The sequence below is a fragment of the Barbatula barbatula genome (genome assembly GCF_947034865.1).
Source record: "Barbatula barbatula genome assembly, chromosome: 16".
Lineage (NCBI taxonomy): Eukaryota > Metazoa > Chordata > Actinopteri > Cypriniformes > Nemacheilidae > Barbatula > Barbatula barbatula.
Genome location: NC_136779.1, coordinates 8064537 through 8090813, shown reverse-complemented (window position 1 = coordinate 8090813; position 26277 = coordinate 8064537). Strand labels below are relative to the sequence as shown.

The 26277-nt window shown below is 38.8% G+C and overlaps 1 protein-coding gene across 2 annotated transcripts; it reads left to right on the top strand.

The window, feature by feature from the left end:
• Positions 1-538: 538 nt before the first annotated feature.
• On the top strand, positions 539-26141 carry etv4 (ETS variant transcription factor 4). Of its 2 annotated transcripts, none has more exons than XM_079476741.1 (12): positions 539-1206; positions 1861-1951; positions 2216-2263; positions 6539-6592; positions 15969-16098; positions 17039-17236; positions 17344-17624; positions 21632-21700; positions 22369-22416; positions 23340-23512; positions 24614-24715; positions 25320-26141. In XM_079476741.1, exons 1-12 carry the CDS (start codon positions 1150-1152, stop codon positions 25545-25547), a joined length of 1479 nt encoding a protein of 492 aa, XP_079332867.1. In that variant the 5' UTR covers positions 539-1149; the 3' UTR covers positions 25548-26141. The 2 variants fall into 2 exon arrangements, with proteins under 2 accessions (XP_079332867.1, XP_079332868.1); XM_079476742.1 differs by lacking the exon at positions 539-1206 and adding an exon at positions 1277-1640.
• The last annotated feature ends 136 nt before the right edge of the window (positions 26142-26277 follow it).

Below are 26277 nucleotides of genomic sequence, written 5' to 3'. Positions count from 1 at the left end.
AACAGTAAATAACTAGATTTATTGTTATACAATAACATTGTTTGCATGGTGACTTTAAACAGCTCGTCCAAAATGTCGCGCGCACATCAAATGGCCAAACACTATTAAGTTAAAACTTTTCGACGCAATATAATCGCCAACATAATATTTTGTCTGTTCTGATTTGTTATTTAAAATGCAAAGCATGCGGTAATGTCTGCGTTGTCCATTTCGTTACTCATGAATACACTTCTAAGATCTGTAGCCTACCAACTGTTTCGTGCACTCGGGTGTCGCTCGGCAGCGACCACGTGATGTTTTGCAATCTGTATCTGTTGTTAATAGAGCAAACGCTGAAAACAACCATAAAACATTCTTGCTGGGACAAGTTTTTATGAATGGCATTTTTTTTCTCTTCCTCGACTTTCCCCTTTTTGTGAATGAAAAACAACTGGAAACCTAGTAGGGAAAACCCTTGGGATTCTCAAGCAGTGATTGGCTGGTACAACGTAAGCTCCACCTTCGGTTGATAAACGTTGAATCTGACTGGCTGAAAGGTGTAGCGAGGTTTCATTCATGAGAAAGTCATTCATATAGACAAAGGCAAGAAATTTGAGCCCTTGAAAGGAAAAATCCACCAATCAAAATACTGTCGACTAGCAAATAACCGACAGTAAGAAAAGCAACTTAAAATCAGGCAGAAACATTTGTGAAAAGTGTGTTTTTTTCCTTGACCGACGTCATGTGGCCGGACAAACACTATCACTGACAAACTCCCTCGTGTTCTTTGTTCGAGTCTTTTGGGGTCATTTTAAAACGCACCAAATCATTTTTGCATCACCACCCACATCTATAATCTATTAGAGAGCGTAACCTCAATAAATTCTGATTGTAAAATGTTTTCAATCTACAAAAATTGCTTTGCTGACAAATAGCTCAAAGCCTCAAATGAAGCGAAGAATAGGTCTCGTGCTTCCCAAACTGTGGTTTAGGTGCGGGTGTGTGTTTATACGCACTCTGGTGTTTTTTGTGAATGAAGCTCATTACGTATGCAGCCTGCTCGCGCTCCATTCACAAACTGCTGCTGCTACCTCTGTCCGTCTTCCTTCCCCTCTCAGTCTGCGCGGATCTCATTAAAACACAGCCTAAATGACCACAAACGGTTAAGGCATGGATTATAAGATGGATGGATATCTGGACCAGCAAGTGCCTTATACTTTAGCTAATGTAAGTATGGGTTTATTCACTTTAAAGCTTCGTTGGGCTTTATGCGGGGATGTTATGGTTTTGCTTTATCGCCGTTGCATGTGATTTGTTTGAAGCGAGCGCATTTGCGTTTAAAACGGTTTTCAATTTGGTCCGAAACAACGCAAAACTGTCGCAAAACTAAATATGTTGTTTATTATTGTATTGCTCAAAGTGTTAAGTGGCATCATTTAACTTTAATGCGTTTGTCCTCAAATTTAGTGTGATGTTGTGTGTGTGTGTCTGTGTGTCTCTTTCTCTGTGTGTGTGTGTGTGTGTGTGTACTTACTGGTTATCATAAAGAGCGAGGGAAATCAAAACGTCTCTTTACATTCAGGATGATTCAATTGTAAGCGCTTGAACACATTTAATGTGTTTGGTAACGTAAGATGCAATGAGCAGAATTGAGATCCGATGTAAGTATCACCCCAAGTGCCCTCAAAGCTGTGGCATTAAAAATACATTGCAAAAAGTGCCGTGTACTGATAGTATTTTTGTAACCTGTCACGGTATAGTGTAACAACTACTTATTTTTGTTAATTTTAGGCCTACTACATTTGTTGTATTGTTTTTATGTTATGTAATTTATTTATTTTTTGCTTTTATTTTCACTTACAAAATGTACTTTTTTTTTAGAGGTCCCAAGGAAATGGGCCCCTAAATAGACTGTTGATGGCAACAAAAAGGAAATACATGGACACCGAATTACCCCCTCAGGAATCTGAAGGTATACAATAAAAAATATACATATATATATATATATATATAATGTAAATGTTATGTATTATCTGCATTAGCTCAATGACCAGGACACATAAGGTTGTCAGGAACAGGGATTTAATGACAAATTTTAAAAATATTTAATTTACTAAATACTCTCATATAAATAATAAATGTATATATTCATATTTAAGACATTAGTAAATAAAATACTTATTTGTGTTAATTGTAAACATTTTCCCATTGTGGTAATGATTTGTATTTTTTTCAGATCTCTTTCAGGATTTAAGTCAACTTCAGGAAACGTGGCTCACTGAAGGTATGCACCTTTTCTAAGCATCTATTGTGTGTCTATATTGTAATAAATATGTCCCTCTAGTGGTAATGAGCAAGGAAAGGACGACAGGCATGTGCACAATGCTTAATGGGATCTGAGAATTGCTGCGAAAACAATAGAAAGGTGTTTTATGTGGTTATCACAAATACTTTACATTTTGTACTTTAGAAATATGGAGGGGAAAAATAAATCGTTCGATAAAATATTTAATTCTTCTGATATAAATATTTTATCAGGAGTCACTGACTCATCATACGATACAGCAATACAAAATCATTTAGTTCTTCATATATTTTTTAAAGGCAACAAAAATGTAATTGATCATATATTTGTACTTTGTCAATCAGTTTTTAATCTTAATATCAGTACACTCGGGCAATGCAAACAGACAGCATCAAAGCCGGATTGGAAGGCAAATAGTTGCCAGAAACTATTAATGTGTATATGTCAGAGTGTAAAGACCCCCAAAAAGCTGCTCTCAGTGAGAGCGGGTGGCCAGAACCCTGCTGATTTAAATGAAACATGCATCTGCCTCATAGAAAATGTTGTGTGTGTTATATAACTGGGGAGGGGAAATTAATGCAATTCATTTTTTTGTATGTATAGCTTGTTTTATCGAGAACTGTATGCTTAAAAATGAACCCTGCTTTAGTAGCATGCTTTTAGGATGGCATAGGAGAGATAGGATGCAGTATTTTTATCCTGAAATTGCAGGAAAGAACTGAAAAATTATAGGGCCAAAATGCGATTACAGTTTTATATGTATAAATTGTATATGGATTTTTGTTTATATTTAACTATTGGGTCTAAAATACCCCAGATGTCATTGTTTACGCAGGGATTCAAAAATGGTGTTCTGTGCATGGTCGAACCAGAATAAGAGATTTTAGAAAAATACAAGATGTAGACAGACTATTTTGGTTCCCTCGTACTCGGAACAGATCAGCTATTATTATGCAGCGTCAAACTGTGAACTTCACACATCAGTCAGAAAACAATGAAGGCAATGGCCATAAACCAATAACAATGAGAACCATCCCAAAGCCAGACACCTCGACAAGTCTACTGAAATTTAACAGGTGGAGTAGAAAAAGAGTAGCAAAGCGGCTATGTCATTCAAACAAGTGATTTCAGCGTTTTGATGGCCGAGAAAGAGCTAGGAACAGCTTTATTGCTCACACCCTAAAGTGTTCCTAGAACTCTAAATAAATGCTTTTCTATTAATCTGTCACACACGCTTTCTATTAAAGAGTAATCGCTATTTTTTGCTTTTCTTGTTCCGGTTTGGGTGGAATAGCTTATAATCAGGTGATTATGGTTAGTAATATTCTATTTTGTTAACACAGACACTGCTGGAGTGACCTTGTACTTTAAACGCCGGATAAAACATACACAGAAAAGTTGTTAATAGGAAAGCTTGTTTAGTCATGCCAATTGTCTTTAGTTTTTAAGACAGACCTCCTGGCTCCTCCCAGGATCTGCCTGGCCCGAAAAAAGTAATTCAGAAAAGGAAACATGTCTCCACGCTTGCACAGACAAACTTTGGTCATGTGCTGACTTGCATTTCAAAGCCCCTGACAAGATGTTCCTGGAAGCTTACTGGCTTTAAGCGAACACACACACAGAGACACTCCCACAGTTATGCGCAGACACACGGTCTGATGTGACCACGTATGCCCTCGCATACACACGCAGACTAATATAGATTGAGAGAGTCAAGATCAGGGTTGGTATTAGTCAGCCCTGTGAACTGCAGAGCTTGAGGCGCTGAGACTCAAAGTATTTGTCTTTTTCTAACTCATTAAAAATTACACTTCCGTTTCAGAAATGTTAAAAGAAATCTGAATGATTTATTGTTTGATATGGTGGGCCAAATTTTGGCTCCGGATCGTAAAAACAACGCCTCTGGGCAGAAAAGAAGAAACTTAAATGGTCGTAATATAATTACAGTATAGCAACAGGATAAGAGCAGCATCTATGAAATTAACGTTGTTTTTCGAGCACGCTCAAAGGAACATCAGTATCATTTCCGTCACACAGGAACTGGCAGATTAATGTTAAGGAGATAGATTTAAATCTTTAACTTTCTGGCTTTCTGTGTTTATAGTCTGTTGGCTGGAGGGAGAGAAGGAATTAGCTCAAGAAAAAAAAAGAAGTATGTTGAAATCACAAGGGTTGTCATTGGTCATACACCAGACACACGACCAAGAGCGTGTCAGGAAGAGAGAGCAGAGAGGCCACCTTTAAGTTTATAAGTTATCCATCTAAAAGTTTTTCTGATGTTCTATAATAAAAATAAATATTTTTTTGGAGTGTCTGGGCACTTGCAACAAAAATACAGATTACAGGCTGTCATGTTTAATTTAGTTCCGTTTTCCTCGGTTAACTAAAAATAAAACTGATTAGATGTATGAAACCCCTGTATTTCTTCAGGATTTTAGAGCAAATTTGTGTTGCTCAGAGAAGCCCGTGTAAAATAAGCAGCTTTGCACAAAGGTTTCGTTACCATTGTTGATTTAAATTTTTGGTTACGATTAGAAATTCATTGCTGATAAAGAGCAAAATGACCATGACTACGTAAATCAGAAGCTGTTATCACTTGGCAATATGTTTAAATTTCAGCAGCTTTTTTCAAGGACAATACTTTCAGCATGGCCACATTTATTTATCCATACTCCTTTACTCTATTTGCCCTCCTTATTTTATTAGCAAAATTCACAGAGAGCAGAAAAGTAAACTGTGAGCTCCAGACGGCATTGAGTGTCAGTCTTTGGCACTATACTCCATTATCGAACCAGTCTGCAAATTTACAAATAGTCAAAAAAGCAAACTCAGCGAGATTTGTATTAATACCCTTTAGACGTTATCGATGCTTACTGTACATTATTATTCAATAAGTGTACGAGACGTATCCATTGCCTGTATACGTGTCAGCTGACTTCATCCAGCGTGACCTCTGTAGAGGCACAGACAGTCTGAAGCCCAACAGAATTCACATTTTGCTTTCGCCGTCAACACCAAAGGCATGGCGGAACGCAATGCCAGATACGCTAATCTTACAATTGTATGCATGCCAACAGTTCTACATAAAGAAAGGGATCAAAGTTATCTTTTCTTGGTTAGAAACAAATTAAACTTTCGAAACACAGCGCAGTCTTTCTTTTTTGCTTTTTTTGCTTGCACTTATCTGCTCTATTCTTTCTCTCGCTCCGTCTCAAACACTTATTGCGTGACCCTAAAAGTCTTCAAAGTCTTCAAAGCAGGTGATAAATTCCAGAACACTTCAGCCAAGCTCATCAAGATTGTCTAAGAATGTCCTTCAGTTTTGTGTGTGTGTAGTGGATGAGAACTGTGGTATTAATACTATCGGGTTGGATTTGCTCTCTTTTGCTTTATTCTTTTGAGGTTGCTATGGTAGACAATTGCCTACATCAGTGTGAAGGTCTGTACATCTCTCAGTAAGATCAAGAGCGTCGGTAAGGGAGGGATGGATATCACTTCTTGCGGTTACCAATTATGTTTGAATAAGACTAGTATGATATCTAGTGAAGAAACTTGTTTACTTGTAAGTCTGTTAAATTGCCCGAGGACAATTCCACGCTTTAGAGGCGTGGGAGTGCCAGACGCTCCGCATTACAAAGCTGCAGCTTTATGAATGAATCGATGATCTCACCCCGCCTTTCACTAAGTGCATTCAACTATGTTCCCAAAGAAGCAAGGAGAACATTTTGAGACAAGAGTAACAATAGCCCATCTACTGTTCATCTGATGGAATTCGGCAGTAATCAAGATATCCGCGCACACACACATACGCGTACACAACACTCAGTGGTGATATTGATTTGCTGCCCGTGAAAAAGTGCTGGCACATGGAAAAGTGGAGGTGAAGGTCATGGGCTGTCCAGAGGCACTAACTCGGGTTTCACATAGATGATGAAGGGAGACACAGGCTAGGCTAATGGATGGCCCATCCCTTCATCAAATCACAATCTCCATTTAGACTGCGCTCAAGAAAAATGACTCGGTTTAAAGACACATTCAAAGTCTGATCTTTTAGTCACGGAGGGCAGAAAGCATGAACCACAGGAAAACATAAATCCTAACCACCATAAAATATGTTTTAAAGCTTTCAACTAATTTCAGGCGTGATTGCTAACTTCTGGTTCCTATTTTGTGCATTTTTCTTATAGTTAATCTTTGATAAAGCATATTTTGATTGATTTTTTAAGCTCACATTTTATTTTGTGGTCTCCACAGCTCAAGTTCCTGACAGCGATGAGCAGTTTGTTCCTGACTTCCACTCGGAGAACTGTAAGTACAGCTTTCTAATTCTAACTTATGCCTTGATGAAACATTAATGTGATTTCTGAAACCCGAGAGTGTGAGAAAGATCTGATTATTTGTCCCAAAACCGATGGATTGACAAATTGCTGGAGGCTGAGGTGTGGAGGTTCTCAGAGGAGCAGTCCTGGCCTCGGGCTCAAAAAAACCCCACTTGATACATGACCTACTACTCTTACGCTGACGCATTTGGATGTTCATACTAAAGGGCACGTTCCATTTGCATAGGCTTGAAAGGCTCAATTGAGCAGCCGAGGAAACCGGTAAAAGATCATTCAAGAGTCAAACACAAAGATTCCCTTTTGTGTCCGTCTGAGGTGTAAATGGGAAAGCAAATTCCTGTACCGCACAACACCGACGCTGCCTTTTTAACTGCTTTTTCTATTTTTGTTTTGTCTCCCATCAATGGTGTGCCAAGCTTTGTGGCATGCGCTCTGTAAACAGTTCCCCTCCAACCTTTTGTTACAGCCATTCACAAACCTATTGGGTTGGGCCTTTACCACGTTGGCAAGTCTGTTGTGGAAACCCTAATGGCAATTTTTAAAGGTTGCAGAGTTCAAGGCATGAGTCACAGTAAATTAGATCTTTTCTTTCCAAAACAGTAATTGTAACGCGAGCCGGGCAGTGGCTAGCAAAAGAGGGAGGAGAGTCTTGCGAATCTCAAACTTATGTGTGCAAACACCGCCGTAGAACCCAGTTCTAGATGTGACCTCCAGTGACAGATGCTCCCCATAACATATTGTTCTTGTCTGTTGTGCAACAATGAGGGGAGGAAGTGGAGATGAACTCTGGGGCAGGGAAGGGTCATGTCTACTTAACCCCATCAGGACATAACCAATCACCAGTGCTCTTTGGCATTGACAGCCTTTCCTAATACTCACAGAGGAGATGGGAGCTCGGGCTGACGGGTCTGTCACATTAGTTAAGTGGAGCAAAGCTTTGACTGACAGCAACGCCTGCCCTTTCATTTCGACATAATGCGGTAATAACTCACCAGCAGACTCCAATTGAGCTTTTTTTGGTTGAAAAAAGACTCCAGTTGACAAAGCAGCTCCCACGGTTGCGGTCTCCTGCGTGGGTCAGTTTATGCCACCAGCTCAGATCCAAAAAGCACAACACCGCCCCTGATGCGTTTAAACTTAGTGAGATTAGCATTACAGTGAGGTGAGTCAGATGTTTTGCTGAAGCGTGCCAGCATGTTACGTTTCATAGCTGTCTCTCTGCCTACAAGAGGATAAAAACAAGACTCAAGTGTTTAGTTGTTTTGTCAGTCAGGTCATTTCCCGTCTGGGCACGACCGTGAGCCTTAAACTCCGGGACGGAGTGGAATGCCAGATAAAGAAGTGGGGGTGGTGGACAAGCTGTTGTGCAACACCTGCACATCTGGCAAATGTATCTCCATCTCTGTTTTTCCACATTGAGAGGCTCCGTTTGTTGTATCTTTGACCTTTGTTTGTCAGTATTAGCGGTGAAACTCAGCAGTTGGTTGGATGTTTGTCCCTCATGCATAAATGGTCATCCAAAGAACCAAGTTGGGCAATAAATAGGAACATGCCTAGTTTGGCTAGTTCCATATTTGGGGATCATTAACAGTTGAAGGCATCTAAATGGCTCCTACGCTTTTGAGATCAGACAGTGCTGTAAAAACATGTAGGGAGTGGCCAAAGTGTATGAATTAGAGCCATAAATCATTGTGGGGATTTTTTTACTTTCTAAATGGTAATTGCACACATCAAAAAAAATATTTAGGTGGTTCGAGAAACATCTACATGTGCTTAAATAAGAACTGTTTTTTTTAAAAAAACAAAGATATGCAGTATATTGAGTTTCCATGTTTATTGTTTATGCTTTATGCTTAAAACACAAATACACAGAAATATTATCCAAATTAAAAAATAAGGCAAACCTCACTACGTTTTCATTTCTAATATTTAAAAAAAGTTATTATTTAAAAAAAGCTACTTAAGTTATAATGAAATTGTGTTTTGTTTTAGGGGCCTAAACATGACACTTTAAACCGGCTGTTTAAACATTTAACAGTTTTAAAAAATATGAATAATGCAGCTTTGTGGTGAGATAAACAAGCCAATGGAAAAAAATCTATATTGTAAATGACATGAGTCACACTGCGAGTATTAAGAAACGCACTTTGTTCTGTTTGTTATAGCACTCAAAGGAATTCTTTCTACCATTCATGAAAATGCCCGAGAGCAGGACAGACTCCACCCTCACGGTTCCTTTTTCTGAATGAGTCTTTAACCCCGCCCCCATCCTGTTTCTCTTCAAACTGTACCGAAATGTGAAAATGTGGACTGCCTTCCCTCTTCTTTTCTTGCTCTCTCAACCCTGAGTGTTCCAAGATGTGAGTTAATCCAGCAAATGCTGTGTTGTGAGAGCTATTGTTTGGTTTTGTGCCTTGTAGTAATTATATAGGAAGTCGTGGTTATAAATCCAGTTCCAAAATAGAGTCTACAAAGGAAAAAAGAAGACAGAGTCCTGCAGATGGTTTTCTGAATTTACAGTTTCAAGCTTGTTTGTATTGCGTCGGACTTCCGCTAGCTTTCTCGACGTGTCAGATATATCACTGGATCATTCTGTCGTGCCCCCCCCCCCATTCCCCGCCTCCAACAAAAATATGCAGCTCTCGACTTTCCAAAATACAGCTGCTATGCAACAAAGTCTGCAAAAACATCCCCAGGAGTGCCAAAAATGTACAGAGAGCAGTCATTCTACCCGTATAGGGGGCCTGGCTTTCCTCTTTCACTAACTTTTTGCAGAGAAATGAGCCACACGCGTACGCACACACAGACACACGCGTGCATTTAAGCCCCACGTTTTTTATGAATGGGCTGGTTGTGAGGGACTGGCTGAGGCAGCACATTGAGTGAAAACGAAATCTCCATTCATGATTTTTTTGGGCTGCCGGAGAGCCACGCTGTTTAACTCGGCCTGTTTTCTTTTATCACTTCACCTTTTCTTTCTTTTTCTTTCTTTCTTTCTTTCTTTCTTTCTTTCTTCCTTTCTTTCTCAATACTTCCTTTTATGGCAAACACATGGCAATGGCAGTTCGGACACTTGTGTAAAACATCCAGATTTTTAATGCTGGTTTGTATCAGTCTGTTGTTGCAACAAGTTACACATTTTACTTTGCAGGCTGATGTACGGCCAGTGAGGCGATGCCTTTGCTCATTGAGTAGACAGCGGTGTGTATTTTACTATATTACTGGGGCAGTGAATGAAACTGGGGGGGTCACTCTAAACCTAACCAGGAAATTGTTTTTCCTCCCTCCTCTCAAAGGGGAGATCTTTTCGCCCCTTATAGGAAATGAGAAATGAGGGCTAATGACAACATAGCCACACGTAATATAACATACACACAATGACAGACATCAGAGTTCCTGGAGCCTGCTTTAGAATCATCCATAGACAAGATGGCATAAGGTCTTTTCTAACTAATAATGCAAGTCATCACTTGGTCTAAATGGCTTTTCCTAGTCCACCGGTTCAGCATAATCTCAGCAAGGTCTCCAATTGAAAAAGCAATGATGAATCCATTGATCCAGGATGATCCTGGGGTAGATCAGGCACCTAAAAGGTTGAGTGTTTCTATATCTCTCCCTGCCTGTATAATTAAGATATCAGTACAGATGAGACACGTGGAGACAAGGAAGAAATGTATTTCTCACAAGCTTGACAGAAATCCAATGGACAGGCGTTATCGTGCTTTAGAGATAAAAAGGTTTCGGTCTACACACCTCCGTTTTGTATGTCTATCTCTACTGTAGGGTTCATTATGTTATTACCACAATGAGCAGAAATCAATATACGCATTAAAGATTAAGGGGGGATTGCTATATATTGAGAGTTGAACAATGTCAGGTTGAGCGTTTGATTACTCTTTCCATATGAGCTGACACATAAAACACAATTATGTTGCGCAGGGTGACATCATTCTATAGCATCACCAGATTATACTTATCCATTTGTCTCCTAAAAAGAAAAACAATATGGAATGCTTTGATGCCATTTTAGGATGGTGAATTTCTTTTATCGGCCAAAGCTGTCGTTTTATAAGGCAAAAACTTCTGTTTAAAAAGGAAGTGATACAGTGGAGTTCACAGAAATGTGCCGTCACTTGGGCAACATGTCCTCGGCTAGTCTCGTCCACACCCAAACACGACATGGCTTTTCTATACAAAAACACTTCAACGCTTTAAGCATCTAAAGCTGTGCTAAAAAGTAAGTGTTGAAAGGATGCAAATTCAGCACCGCACGGGACAATATGTCTGTCGGTTTCTGCACATCTAGTCCTTCAGGTTTGTTAACAATCTTTCAGCTACTAATTGTCATCTGTGACCTAAAAGGGAACTGTCACTGACAGTTGTAAGTGGGTGTCAAACCCACATGCCAGCCCAGTGCAGTTAAAATGGAAAACCCCTGGCCATCACCATGTGAGATGGAACTTCCTCTTTTGTTTATAATGTATCGTTCTCTATGTCTTTCATTCTGATGATGTTGACGTGAACGCCACATGCCTGGCATGTGTTGCTGCTTTCCGAAAAATGACAGAATTGTTTCTGGAGAAACAAAAAAAAAGAATCCTTATGGTTCTTTCTGCCTTCACAGACTTTCTGCCTTCACAGACTTTCTGCTTTCACAGACTGTCTGCTGTCTGGCCATTTTTGGCGTTGAGGTACTGTAAGCAGCCAAAAAGCTTTTTTTCTACATCAAGACAAGACAGTCACCAAATGACAAAAACTAATGGTTGATATTGGATATTTTTATATATTAACAAAATTATTATTTAAACATTTAGAACAGGCTACAATTTGCTTAGTTTAATCCTGATATATTTTTTTATCAGAATTTCAGTTTTATATGTTCAACTTTTACAAAATGACTAATAGATAGTCTATTTATTAAGACTGATAGTCTAATAGTCTTAATAAATCAATCAATAATCCTGAATAATATCATTATCACCAGTTTTTACAAAAACAAACAACAAAATCATGTGTCAGAAAAACGCCAAGGCACTCAAATATGTAGTGAAAGAAACATTATTTTAATGTTTAATAATTAAATGAGATTAAATTAAATTATTATGCAATGTAGTGAAAGCACTTATTCTCACATTAAAAACCAGTCTCGTACATTTTTGAGTGCCTTGGCACAGTTTTTTGATGAATTAAGAAATCACACACCCAAATTTGATATCTCAGTAGCATTATAAGCCTTTTATGATGAACAAAACAATGTGTGTTTCGTAAATAATTTGTAACACTCCAGCACATATTTGGTTTAAACCCAGGTTAAGGTAAAAACCCAACCGTTGGTTAAATTAACATTAAATGGTTCAAACAACCCAGAATTTTTAAAGTGCACTTTTTAAATGTAAACATTATCTCGAACAAGCAGCAACAATATGGCTATTTATCACTGTTTCACTACCATGTCATTTGTGATTCTATTTGACCACTGATGTACTTCCTACGACATTCAGTACTTAAAAAGAACCAGTTGGGCTTTGAGGGCCGTTTTAAGTGGTCTGCCCAAAATCAATACTGCCATTTTAACCTTAAAGCCATTCTGACATAATTGCCATTCTTGTTGTTCCATTGATTTGTTACTGTTGCTCTCAAGTGGCCAAGGGAAAGCCAGGTGGCATCTCTTCACTGACCGTCCAGCAGGCTGTTATCATAATGCCAAATCAGATTTTGTCACAACATCAGCTCAAATATCAAACACGGGTGAGTGATCGGATCACATCACACCAGACTGAGCTCATCGCCATGGTCTTTTGGTCTGTGCTTGTTCACAGTTTTTATCAAACAGTCTTTGCGTTATCACTCTTTCTGCTCAGGATATTGTGCTGTATCTACCCGTATAATATGATGTGTTTATAGTTTTGAGATACTCAAAGCCAACTGTACGATGAATAGTTTGGCTGAACTGTGGCTGTCATGAGATGAAAATTACCAGGTCGTAATCCTGACATGAATATACAATATGTGCTTTAAAACTGTCCAGATAATCAGCAGTGTTGAGGTTAAAATCAAAACTATAGCTTAGGAGTTCAGGTCCGAGCTTAAATTAGACTGAAATCTGTTTATTTTTACAAGGCTATGCTCAAAGACTCCAGGCTTTCAACGTTAACCCTATAGGAAATACAAATAAAATGTGATCTCTTGACAGGAAGGTTAAATTTTAGACCTTTGCTTGAATAAGAGTATCAAAATTCTAACAATGTCACAAATGGTTTAGATTTGTCAAGATACTGCAATGAAAACCAAGGATTTTTTTATCATAAAAAACCCCAACAATGGATCCGCACTATTATGATATAGGGATTTTGTCAAAAGTTGAATTTACAGTTTGTGTGTCTATTTGTATTTTACTCCAATTGCTTCTATTGTTTACCTCATTTGTAAGTCGCCTTGGATAAAAGCGTCTGCTAAATGACTAAATGTAAATTAAAAAACTAAATGTATTTTTCCTAACAATTACAGGTATGTCATCAGAGACAATTCAAAGTAAATTTACTAGTCATTTATTAAACACACTCCCAGAAGACGATCCCCCAGTACTCTGCCAAACCAGCACACCTCCATCTGTCACAGCTGGTGGATCTTTTTTTGTTTGGGGCAGGGGGGTATCGAGGTCCTGAGACTTGTTTGTGGTGGGAGTGAACTGAATTGCTCTCCATAATGATCCCCCACTTCCTAAAGCACTCAACCATGACCATCACCTTTCACTCCTCATCCTCTTCACTGAATCCTGCTATTTACATATGTAAAGTCCCGGCCCATTACTATAGGTTCATCCTGAATGGAGATACCCCTGTCATTAAGGTACAATGCTACTGGCTTTTCACACTTCGATGTATCTTGAGAGGAGGTGTAAATGTTAAAGTCAGGGACTAGAAATCCACATCCACGCATCCAAACTAATTTAGGTTGAGTGTCAGACTTGTCAAAGCATCTCATATTGTGAGGTAAATATTAAAGTAATATTGAGAGAAACGGTAACTGTGTAATAAAAACAACAAGATTGACAAAATAAAGGCAACTTTTGTGCCAACAAAGGTGCCTGTCCCTGCTGGCATTAATGGAACAACTTAAAATCGGGTTGCTTAAAAAAGCATATATTCATTTAAAATGCAAGATCATAAGCAATAAAAATAGTTTAGCTGTGCTGCTGTAGCTAAAATATAGTATTATTATGCATGTAATCTGATACAGTAAATAAAAAATGTCTGCTACAATAATTGAATTGCCCTATATTACAGTGCTTCCAGTGAAACTCACATTAAATTAAACTTAAAACCATATTTAATAAAGAAATGTCTCATCATTTTCTCTTATTCTTATATTATATTATAAAATATAATTGCCTACGCACTTTACCGGACCAGAACCAAGAATATCTTAACACTTCACACAGATGTAGCATTCCACATTTAAGTTCATGAACTCCCCACAAAACAAAACCTAGAAAATATGAGTGTCTTTGCGGAACAGTGATGTCACTTTCACATGAATCGTAAAGAGAGAAAGCAGAAACGGTGAACTTTGGAGCAAATGGTACAAAATAAAGAACAAGAGGTTCATTTCATTGTCATCTCTGTTTACTCGACTGCCATCCGTCTATAAACTCAAAGAGATATAGCGACAGACAGATGTGCCTTGATAATGTAACGTGTTCCCAAAATGTCCCTCAAGCAGTGACAGAAATCTCCCTTCGGCCCATGTTTTTTCCATAGTGATTTTATTTTTGTGTGCGTTCGAAAGGGATCAAATACATAATCTTGAATGCAATAGATATTACAATGGCGTAAACATCCATCCAACCATCCATTTTCTACCGCTTATCCGGGGCCGGGTCGCGGGGGCAGCAGTCTAAGCAGAGATGCCCAGACATCCCTTACCCTAGACACTTCCTCCAGCTCTTCCGGGGGGACACCGAAGCGTTCCCAGGCCAGCCGGGAGACATAGTCCCACCAGCGTGTCCTAGGTCTTCCCCGGGGTCTCCTCCCGGTCGGACGGGCCCGGAGCACCTTCCGGGGAAGGCGTCCAGTAGGCATCCGTAACAGATGCCCAAGCCACCTCAGCTGACCCCTCTCGATGTGGAGGAGCAGCGGCTCTACTCCGAGCTCCTCCCGGGTGACCGAGCTTCTCATCCTATCTCTAAGGGATCGCCCAGCCACCCTGCGGAGGAAGCTCATTTCAGCCGCCTGTTTCCGGGATCTTGTCCTTTCGGTCATGACCCAAAGCTCATGACCATAGTCATGGCGTAAACAAATTAAACAAACTAGTGAAGGTGTGAAACATAGTATTTTATTTAAATCCATATAGCATTATACAAGGCCAAAAGTTTCCACTGTACATCCCTTGAGTGCTTATTGGTCTGTTCTCACTTGGTTTCTCTTTCTATATGAGTATTGCCTTTAAGAGGGCCAAACTTTGTGGTACAATGTTACAGTATAGCAAGGCCTTTCCCACTTTTTGTTCTTGTTTTTGTGAATGAAATATGTAATTACTCGAGGCTGCGCTTCGGCCTGTTCTGTCAGGTCTGCGCCCACGACAATCAACACATAAACAGCCATAAACACATAGCGGCCGCTCCGTTGGGAGAGCACAGCTGCTGCTGTTTACCCTGCCCAGAAAAACATCCTGTGCTGAGCAGTCTTAGAGCCGGGCTGCTCCCTTCCAATAATAAACAGCACACCGGTTCAGACCCAGACCCCACGCAAGCTGGGTGGCACCTCTGCTACTCTTTAGCTATGCCAAAATCCCCTTTAAAAGCTGGTCTGAGTGAACTGAAGAAACACAAAAATTCTTATGCAAATGGCCAGGTGCTGGTGTGTGTTCATTCAACCACAGACACACGTTTTGAGCTTTAAAGTACGGAGGAAAAAATCTGAAAGAATACACATTTTCCTGCATGTGAACTCTACTAAAAGGTTCTGTTTAAATTCTTGTGAATGTTTTTGTCTATACCTTTGAAGGGCATTAGACGTAATAGTATTTACTGTGTCAACTGTGCTTTCCAATCGAAGTGAGAAGTTACAGATATTTGCTTTAATGTTTGTGTGGGTGTGCGATTGCGATTGCGAGTTTGCATGTTGTACTATCCAAACTTTGGCCGAGGACAAACCAAACCCTTTTAAGGTAGTTGAAATGCACATGTGTATCTTTTCTCATCATTCTCTTGTTTAGATTTGTGAATCATTAAACTTGCATAGTGTTTTTAATGCAGACATAAGTATTCAGGCCTGTTTGATGTCTCAGACAGGAATTAACTGGAATGTGGTTAATTAATGAACCTGTTTCCCTGTGTACTGCAGCAGTGGCATTCCACAGCCCGCCGGTGAAGATCAAGAAAGAGCCGCAGAGTCCCGGATCAGATCCCAGTCAGTCCTGCAGCCACAAGCAAACCTTCAGTTACCCCAATGGAGAGCAGTGCCTTTACGCCAGGTCCGTCAAAATAACCACAGCAATCGTACACTGTTTATTAAACATGCTCAGATGAACCATATTAACTTTTAGAAATGAATAAAACAATATAAATAATATATAATATAAATACAAAAATGATTTACCTTTATTAAGGATTTATTAAATTAATAAAAAAATATTCAATATAAACATTTGTCCGCTTACTATATACAACAGTTTTCATTTTTGGACTTCCACATTTATTAAACAGGATAAATCGATGTCTGTGTTTATATAATATGTGTGGTGTTTATATATATATATATATATATATAATATAATATAATTATATTTAAAAATTAATATATGCATATATATTTGTTATGTAGGCTATATATGCTTATAATTATCAATTACTCACATATTGGATAAACACAAACATTTATTTTAGAATCGTGTAATCGCAAACAATCGATCTGATAGCACTACTTTATATGCATTACAGAAAAATGTAAAGCATAAATATTTAGTCTAGAATTTCATTTCCACCAAATCTAAAATGACACGTTTGATCAAAAGGTAGACTAAAATGGTCAATATTTTTTGGAATAAAATGTCACACTCCTTTCTTTTGATGAGGCTAAAACTCAAAGCTAGCATTATACTCTACACGTCCTCAATACAATGACATTTTTATTACAACTGGAAAACACCAATATTATGAAAATCTAAATGTTCTTTTGGGATAGGCTTATATGGGTATATGCGTATCATATTTAATCATAAGCTCTTCACGAATACATTTGTGTCCTTGGTATACATATGCACCAACTTTAGATAAAAAGTCAAGATCTCAATTATACCAACAATTGAAAGACTTATATTTAGTATAAAATCTAACATCAATCATCATACAACCACATGATGGGTGATATAGCTGAAAAGTGTCTGACGATGGTGTTGTCCGTGTGCCCTGCAGTGCCTATGAGCAGAAGAGAACAGCTGTGGCAGCAGCTGGAGGACACAAGACTTCATGTCCAGGGACTCCTATGTCACCTATGCAGCATTACTCCCCAAAACCAACAGTGAGCACTCGACCAGAGTCTGGGTACATGAATCCTCCCTCAGCCAGCCAATCCCACGCCTGCCACAGTCACAGTTACCCCATGAACCCCAGGTAACACCAACACAATATTTCATACTACAGAAGATTTACAAATTTTGACAGTAAGTTACTATATTTTGGATTTAGAAAAATAATCACAAAACCTCCCTCACTTCCAGGTTCCCTTCAGGTTCGGCAGACATGTGCCCACCATTTGGTCCCCAAGGCCAAGCCCTGCAGCGCATGCATCCTCCCCATGCCAGCGGGAGTGGAAACGGCGGTTACAATCGGCAACACTCCGACCCCTGTTTGCCCTACCCACCTCAGCAGAACTTCAAGCAGGAGTACATGGACCCTCTGTACGACCGGGCAGCCCAAATGGCTGGGCCACAGCCCCAGAGGTTTCAACCTGCTCATGTGATGGTCAAACAGGAACCTACCGACTACACTTACGAACCTGGTGAGTGAGTCAAGGGAGAAATCGGATTACACACGCTGTATGAATTCATCGAAAGAACAGTTGAGGGATCATGATCCAAGGGCAGAGTAATCTGATCCATGAGAAATGCTTTGAAATGGTGTCTTCTCTCACTGTAAAAATAATTTTTCATCAGTATTCAGTGTCTGGTTTTCCAGTAAACATTTTCAAAGGGATGGTTCACACAAAAATAGAAAAATCATTATTTATTCACACTAATGTCGGTCAAGAGCACAAAATATATTTTGAGAAATGTTTCAGTGGTCTATTGTCCCTAAAATGAAAGTCAATGGGGCCAATGTTGTTTTGTCACAAACGTTCTTCAAAATATTTTTATTTGTGTTTGGAATGAGTAAATGAAGTTTGTCTGTACTGTATACATGTACATGTATTCTTTACCCAAAAATGACAGTTCTGTCATCATTTACTAAACCACATGTCATTTCAATCCATGACAAAGTGTGTCAGTTACTGACATTCTACTGTGCCCTCCACTATCATTGGCACCCTTGGTAAATATGAGCAAAGAAGGCTTTAAAAATAAATCTGCATTGTTTATCTTTTTAATCTTTTGTTAAACAAATCTACAATATTCCAACATTTCATTAAAGTAGCACAATCTGAAGTGGGAGGAATATCACATTATGAAAAAAAGTTTTTCTCTAATACACCTTGGTCACAATTATTGGCACCAATAATAAAGATCTGGCGACATATTTAACTGTGGATATGAGGCATTGTATATCCTCGTGTCCACCAAACCCATCTTTTGTTATTGCCAGTCCTGGTTGAAGTTCCAGTATGGCAGATTAATATGGTGGAGTTTGTTTTTGCAAGAGAGCAGAAGATTTGTTTCTTGAACAGCGTCCCAAACAACTTGTGGTGATGGAGGTGCAGGTTTCCTGCTTTCTGACCAATGAAATTCAACCGATTACTGCAATTTTCCATCTGTGCTCTTTGAAGAGTCTTTGACGACTCCAATTCTTCTCCTCACTGTGCATTGAGACAATATAGACACACGTCCTGTTTCAAGCAGATTTTCACTTATTAAAACATATTGATCATTGCTCTGATGTTGGAAATGAGATTTTTTTTATCGTTTTAACTATTTCCTTAGAGCCATTTTGTATTTTGTGTAGCTCAACAGAACTATATTCTTTGGGTTTATCGATACTGATAAATTATTAAGGGGTTTTTGGCTTTGTGTTACTAATATTTGTCCTGTGCAACTAGAAGTCAAGACTGAAAAACATCATGTTTCTAGTCACCTTGGTGTGCTAAGAAAATGTAAATATCAATGGATATAAACTTGGGAGATATTTTACTATTATAAGGGTGCCAATAATTGTGACCAGGGTGTATAAGAGAAATAAAAAAATGTATAATGTGAGACTCCCCCCACTTCAAATTGTTTTACTTTAATGAAATGTGGGAATATTGTAGATTTTTGGAATAAGCGATTAAAAGGATAAACCATACAGATTTATTTTTATAGCTGCCTTTGCATAATATTTACCAAGGGTGCCAATAATAGTGGAGGGCACTGTAAACATCTCTAACATCTTCTTTTGTGTTCAAAGTAAAAATGTCATATGGGTTTAAAATGACATGAGGGTTAATGGGGGTTACATTTCACTAAAAAGATATTGTAATTGTGTGAATGTACCGTAAGAATTGAATTTGTGGGCAAATCTTCTCTCTCTGTCTCTTTCACCCTCTGTGTAACTTTCAAATCGACTTTTACGTTTACCCTTCCACATGCACTGATGCTTTGCAAAGGTCTCAACAGTATTTCTGTCCTTCTTTCCCCGGCTCCTCAGCCTGCTCTCCTTCACTCCTCCCTTTCTGTTCTTCAAGAGAGAGGGAGGCATAGGAATTTCATTGAGAAAATGGAGGGCACTAGAAACCCTAGAATCCCCAGCGGAGAGCTTGAGGTGTAGGGTTGCTGCGGCGGCTTCCTTTTTCTGCAGGCAGATGAACTCATAATGGAAAAATGAGCATAGCCTCGGTAACCCGAGCTCGTGCACTGGCCTGGTCGAGCGGGCAGGGGGGGAAGGGGGGTGTTTTGGGGAAGTTGTGTTGAAAAGAGGGGAGGAGCGGCAGTGTTGTAGCCGAGGGGGGTTAAGGCCATACGCTCAGTCACAGCCCAGCCAAGCTCAACAACCGCTCAGTTTAGTGACAGACACAAACCTTAATATGACCCGAAATCATGTGTCTTTTCTCTTCATGTATACTATTGAGAAAACTTAACTGTTTTTTTTATAGAGCTCAGATTAATATGGGAAGAAATGTGGCAACTGTGGAGGTTTACAAAAGCATGAGAATAAACCACCCTGTCATATCTGTGGAGTTAGCGTGGCGTCTTTCAGTAGATTCATCCCTGCATAGGCTGATGGCGGCTGCGCTGTTGCATAAGTAAAAAAGAAAACTAAAAGAAAAAATGCAAATGATCTTTTTGTTTTTCTAATTTAATACATTTTTAATGTAATTAAATTTTTAAGTTGCTATGTGTAATTTTGTGGAGAATCTGTTGACAGAAATGCAATATAATAAACATAACCGTGTCTTCAGAGGTGTATAAAGACCTTACATAATGAAGTGTTTTGATTTTATTACCTAAGATGAGCTATTTCTACATACACCGCGGGTCCCCTTACATAGAATTCGCCATATTGTTTCTACAGTAGCCCTAAACGGACAAACTGCTCTACAGAGTATCTTGTGTTGTTTGATTGCACATAGTCAATAACAAATGTAATGCAATGAAATGTAAGTCCCTTTGGATAAAAGCTTCTGCAAAATGCGTAAATGTAAATGCTAATCCCAAATTGCCAATTTCCACAAAAACCAGAACAATACCTGTTTTTTTTTTCATTTGTCTGTCAAGTATTCTCAGAAGAGATGGGTTTTAAGAGGTTTTTGGAAGGGTTTGAGAGATGTGGTCGACCGGACTGAGTTAGGAAGAATGTTCCACCAGGAAGGAGTTGTGAAGGAGAATTGCAGATTCAATGATAGTCCTGTAGACGAGCATCAGTGACTTGAATCTGATACGGGCTTCAACCGGTAGCCAGTGGAGAGAGATGAAAAGGGGTGTCACATGAGCCCTTTTTGGGCTGTTGGACCCCTTTTGTGCTGCTGCGTTCTGAACCAGCTGGAGTGGTTTGATAGCTTTTGTAGTAAGACCAGCAAGGAGAGCATTGCAGTAGTTCCTTGTACCTTGAGATTACAAGGGCCTGGACAGTGCCGCATGCTCCGTGAGATAGGGTCTAACCTTTCTAGTATTAAATAAGGCATATCGGCATGACCTTCATTGTCTTTACAAAGTTATAGACCATTTCAGCGGCAACAACATGTAGTTTTCATGTCATTTAAATATGTTTTTTATATTAAATATAAAACAAATATTTATATAATAACAAACATAGACAGGAAGTTAACTTCGGACCAAACACATGCATCCGATGAAACCATCTATATTATCAGCAGAAATATTATTAAATATAAATTTTAGATCATTACATTTAATTTTACTCTGTTTGTATTGTCCTGAAATGTTCTAGGCATTTTTCAGATTTATTACACATTTGAATTCAACTGATGCTCTGAACAGATCACGCAAACTATTTTATGCTTTAAAAATCTATTTCTAATTTAAAAAATCTAAAATCTATGTTCACGACAATGTTAACAGTACAACCTCTCAGTCAACAATGGCATTAATCTGCGCTCTCTGTAGAAAAGTGTTCAGCTCCTTTAGAGCTCTGTTCTCTTGAGACCTCTTATCGTGGCCTCAGCATTCTGCAGCCATGAATCACGACTCCACCTCAAAAAAGAACTGCTGCTTATTTATACTTCATATAGACAAACAGGGAGCTCTTTTAATGTCAATTTATTTTCTTTTGGGAAGGTTTTGTGTGCATGCTAGAATACAAATGGTTTAGCATTATGAATGAACATCACTGACAGTCATCTGTTTGCTTACCCCACAGATGTGCCTGGTTGCCCTTCCATGTACCATCACAACGAAGGCTACCACAACCCACAGCACAACACTGAAGGTACGATGCACACTAACACCGAAGAACACGATTTGTTCACCTAGAATTTTCCAGAGCACACTGAAAGCACAACAGTATTGGCCAGTACCGTGCAGTCATTGGCTAACCAGGCCAGAGGGTCTATGTTTCTGTTGGCACGAACATCCGTTTCTGCCTTGCATTAAAAATTCCAGTGTAAATATTACTACTGGAAAAGACAAGTATTTTTCCTGGAGTGAGGGAAAGTAACCCTTCTCTCCGCTCGCTGCACCATTTTAGGTGTTTGTAGTTGATGTGATCCTTGTTTCATATGCATACGCAGCCTGATCTCACAGGAATTTTTTAATGATGTGGCTAATTCGGATGAATTTGTAGGTACAAAAATTTACGATTTGGTAAAAAAAAGCAGTTTTGAAGCCACTGGCACGTATGCAAATGTGAGTATGAAAACGTACCAATGAGTACAAATTCATACGAAATAACCACCTTGTAAAACAGTTACGTATAGTTTGAGATAATAATAATAATTCATAAATAAAAATGGATGGTCAGAAATGTCAATTTGACCGAAAAATGTTTGTTGTTACGAATGGCTGCCATTATTACTTTAGCCCAGTGTTTACAGACCAACGCAAAGGCATTACCCACGACAAACTCATGTACTAACAATTAATCTTTCTTGTCTTTAGGCTACATGTTTGAAAATGATTCCCGTGTTGTTCCTGAAAAATTGGAAGGTAAGGCTTTTCATGTCCTATTTATATGCCAACATCTTGTCATTTGAGATCTAATACCTATTGCAGATATCACCAAATCACAGGCATGCCAAAAACAGTAAAGACATCTTCGAAACCATATGATACAGTGAGGTCCCAAAGGACAAGGACACATCTGTTATTTAGAAATGGGTGTAATCTCAGAGTAAACAAATGTAATTGTGTGAAATAAAGACTAAATATTCATGATAATGAACTATTTATAAGTCACTAAATAAGCACATCCGTGCTAATTTATGGACATTTTTAACTGACAATGGACATTTTTAACTGATTTGTACAAAAGGTCAGATTTCCTTCCGCCGAAACATTTTCAAATCATGCTGGGATATCATGGATCATCGGGTTTTCACAAACCTGTGTATAGTCCATGGAAGCTCAGATGAACGCAAAATTGAAACAAGAAAGTCACAAATTGTAGTCGTAATAATTTTGATTCAATTTAGGAAGTAAAAAAACTTTTCTTTCTTTTGACTTTTGAATCTGTATAAACAATAACCATCAGTGCTTGTGATGCTTAAGCATTGTTAATTTAAGGTTGAGATGTCTGTTAGATTTTTAAGTCCTGAAATGTAAAATGTTATGAGTTTTTGCACTAGCTTATTTAATAACAGCAGTCAGTTGAGATGGCAGTTACTGTCAGTGTTCCCCGTGCTCAAACTATATTTTTTGTAAGTAAGGCGTACAGCCACTAAGAGACTGATTTACCCAATTAAACCTCGACTTCCTTTGTGCAAATGCTCGTCCAGAGCTTTGCTGTGTTTTGCCCTTAATCCCCGGTCTTCAGTAAACATGTTGACATCATAAGCTTTGCTTATATAGAGACATTTTGAAGATGTAATTATAGCTCACAGGTGAATTCATGGGTGATCTCTTTGCCTTAGGTGAGGTGAAGCAGGAAGGAGGTGGTGTGTTCCGTGAGGGCGCCCCCTATCAGCGCCGTGGCTCACTGCAGCTCTGGCAGTTCTTAGTTGCGCTACTGGACGACCCTGGCAATGCGCACTTCATTGCATGGACTGGCCGTGGCATGGAATTCAAACTTATTGAGCCTGAGGAGGTAAATGTGTGTCCAACATCTCATTGATTTTTATGTCAAAATATAACATGCAAAGCCAGGCTAACATCGCCAGTGACTGGGGCCATAATGCGTCACCTCACTGCGAGACAAGACGTGTCCTGCTAACGTTAGTCACGCGAAAACGACACACTTCCAAGTTCACAGGCCTCAGAATGGGAATGTAATCCAGAAGCTATTGATTATTCAAAAGAACGAAGTGGACAATATGAATATTTGGGTTTCGGATCAATTCCATGCAGTCTTTATTCAGCTTTGAAGAGTATGAAGAGAATAGACAATGGATTTTAGGATTTGCTTACGATCAGCTCTCGCTTCCCCAGGGTCTAGCAACTCATCCACACAATGCCAGTTTCCATTAGCTGCTATGCATTATTAACCCCACTTAACAGCATAGTGAAATAAAATAGAGAATGGCTCCATTGCCAAATATTACAACCTTCCATTTTGCTGGAGTCTGAACACACCGCAGCGGTCGAGACACGAGCGTTAACCTCCCATTGTCTGTGGTCAGTAGACGGCTAAATGGCATGACTCAGCAAACTAACGTAGGCCTATTATACAGAGATGCGTCCATCAGTTCTGCTCCACTGTACGTATGAATCATTCATTACAACTTAAGTTTTACGATCGCAATTAAAGCGCAGACCTCTCAAGGACCAAGCAAAAATCCCCCGGGCCACGTGTCAGCAAGCTCACAAGTTTTCTGGCGTGAGAACAACAGTTTTGTTTCTCACGGTCTCTTAAGTTGAACCGTTGTTGTGTAGAAGGGTAATTGAGTATTTCCACTGTGGAATCCTGAGCTCAATTTCTTGTTTTTCTGTCGTGTGCAGTGTGGTGTCTTTGGTAACGGTTTAGGGGTAATTTGGTTATATAAAAATGGAAGTGCATAGATTTGCGGTGACTCGCCCTTCCGTGTCACAGTTTACGACAAGCACACGGTCACCAGTGAACTCTTGTGGTCAGATAAAGTAAATGCAGTTTGTATTACACACGGTAGAGCAGATCACTTTGGCATGAGATATGTAAACAATATTGCGTTTATGGTTTTAATATGAAATATTTTTTATTCTGACATTCTAGGTGGCAAGACTGTGGGGAATGCAGAAGAACCGTCCAGCCATGAATTACGACAAACTGAGTCGCTCTTTGCGCTACTATTACGAAAAAGGAATTATGCAAAAGGTATTGCCACCATGAGTTTGTTTTTTTAGTTCTTTCGGTCTTGACATCATGTTTTGATTGTATTTTAAGATTTTTAAATATACACAATTGTTAAAAAGTTTAGGGACCTCCTAATCCTTCAGGTCCTTATCCTGAGATGGTTTTATATTTTGGTGTTCTTCTCTAGAAAAATGTTTGTTTTGCATAAATTAATATTTAAGCATACAGCTTTTGTTTTAAGATCATGAGAAACATGTAAATTGACCCAAAACGTAGGAATGGTATTGTTTATACATATAGGGGCAGTTTCCCGGACAGGGCTTAAGGCTAGTCCCAGACTAACTGAAATGTTAGAGGTGTCTTTAACAAAAATAATTTACACTGGCATATCTTAAAATATATCAGTGCGATTGTTTTGTCTCAAGATGCACACCAGTGATGTTTTTTGTAAATATCTTAAATATCCTAATTAATAAAGACCTAGTCCTGGTTTAAACTAATCCTTGTTTCAGAAAACCGGCCCATAGAGTATACATATATGTATATGGTATAGTAAAAAGATATAATAGATCAAATTCATACCACCAAACTTACACTGTTCACTAATATAAATGGCATTTTTCAGGTGGCAGGCGAGCGTTATGTTTACAAATTCGTGTGTGAGCCGGAGGCTCTGATATCCTTGGCTTTTCCTGACAATCACCGGCCAAGTCTGAAGGCGGAATTCGAACGCTATGTCAATGAGGAGGACACAGTGCCGCTGTCTCACCTGGACGACGGCGTTTCTTACCCTCCCGAACCAGCTGCCACCAACATGTGCCCTCAGCCCTATTCCAAAGGCTATATGTATTAATGCCACCATCATTCTCCCATGTTGCCCCTCCTGGTCCTCCCAGTTTACTACCCCTGCACCTATTGCACATGCCCACCCCATCCACTTGTATATAAGGCTACGTTTTTTCTTTGATTAAATTAATCTCATTAAGGACTCTGCATTCTTCTCATTTCCAAGGCCTATCTAATGTAAACACATTAATGTGGTTTAAGAGACTGCTTAATAAAGACTCGATATTACTACTATACCATGAAAACAGTGTCAGTTTCTTATGCTAATGATCTGATCGTAATGAATGTAATGCAGTTTGGATGGGATTAGTTAAAGATTAACAGGTGATTGTTTACTTACAATGTAATTAACTGTAATATTACCAATTTCTCAATAAATTATGTGCTTTCATGGATCTCAGCAAATCCAATAATGATGTCATCTCCAGTAAACCAACATGGAAAACACATTTGTTTTTAGACCATATAATTGAAATAGTATATTTGATTCCAAAGGCCAGTGGCTTTTTATTTGCATGTTTTTATTTTTAAAATAATATTTTAGAATTTTGTTTCACTTATTAAATGTGCTATTCCTAATAAAAAAAGATTTCTGGAAATCATCTTGCGACCCCTACTTTGGGAACCCTTGTACTACAACATATTTTCTTATTTGGATATTTTATATAGGAGTACTGTATATAGTTTATTTCTCCTGCTTCCACTTCCTGTGAAATTGATCTTATTTTTAATATCTT

Excerpts from the sequence above, each read along its gene's own strand:
- etv4 (XM_079476741.1), top strand. The coding sequence starts at position 1,150 with ATGGATTATAAGATGGATGGATATCTGGACCAGCAAGTGCCTTATACT. Across the intron at positions 2,264-6,538 it reads GGAAACGTGGCTCACTGAAG|CTCAAGTTCCTGACAGCGAT; the intron begins GTATGCACCTTT and ends TGGTCTCCACAG. Across the intron at positions 22,417-23,339 it reads TGTTCCTGAAAAATTGGAAG|GTGAGGTGAAGCAGGAAGGA; the intron begins GTAAGGCTTTTC and ends TCTTTGCCTTAG.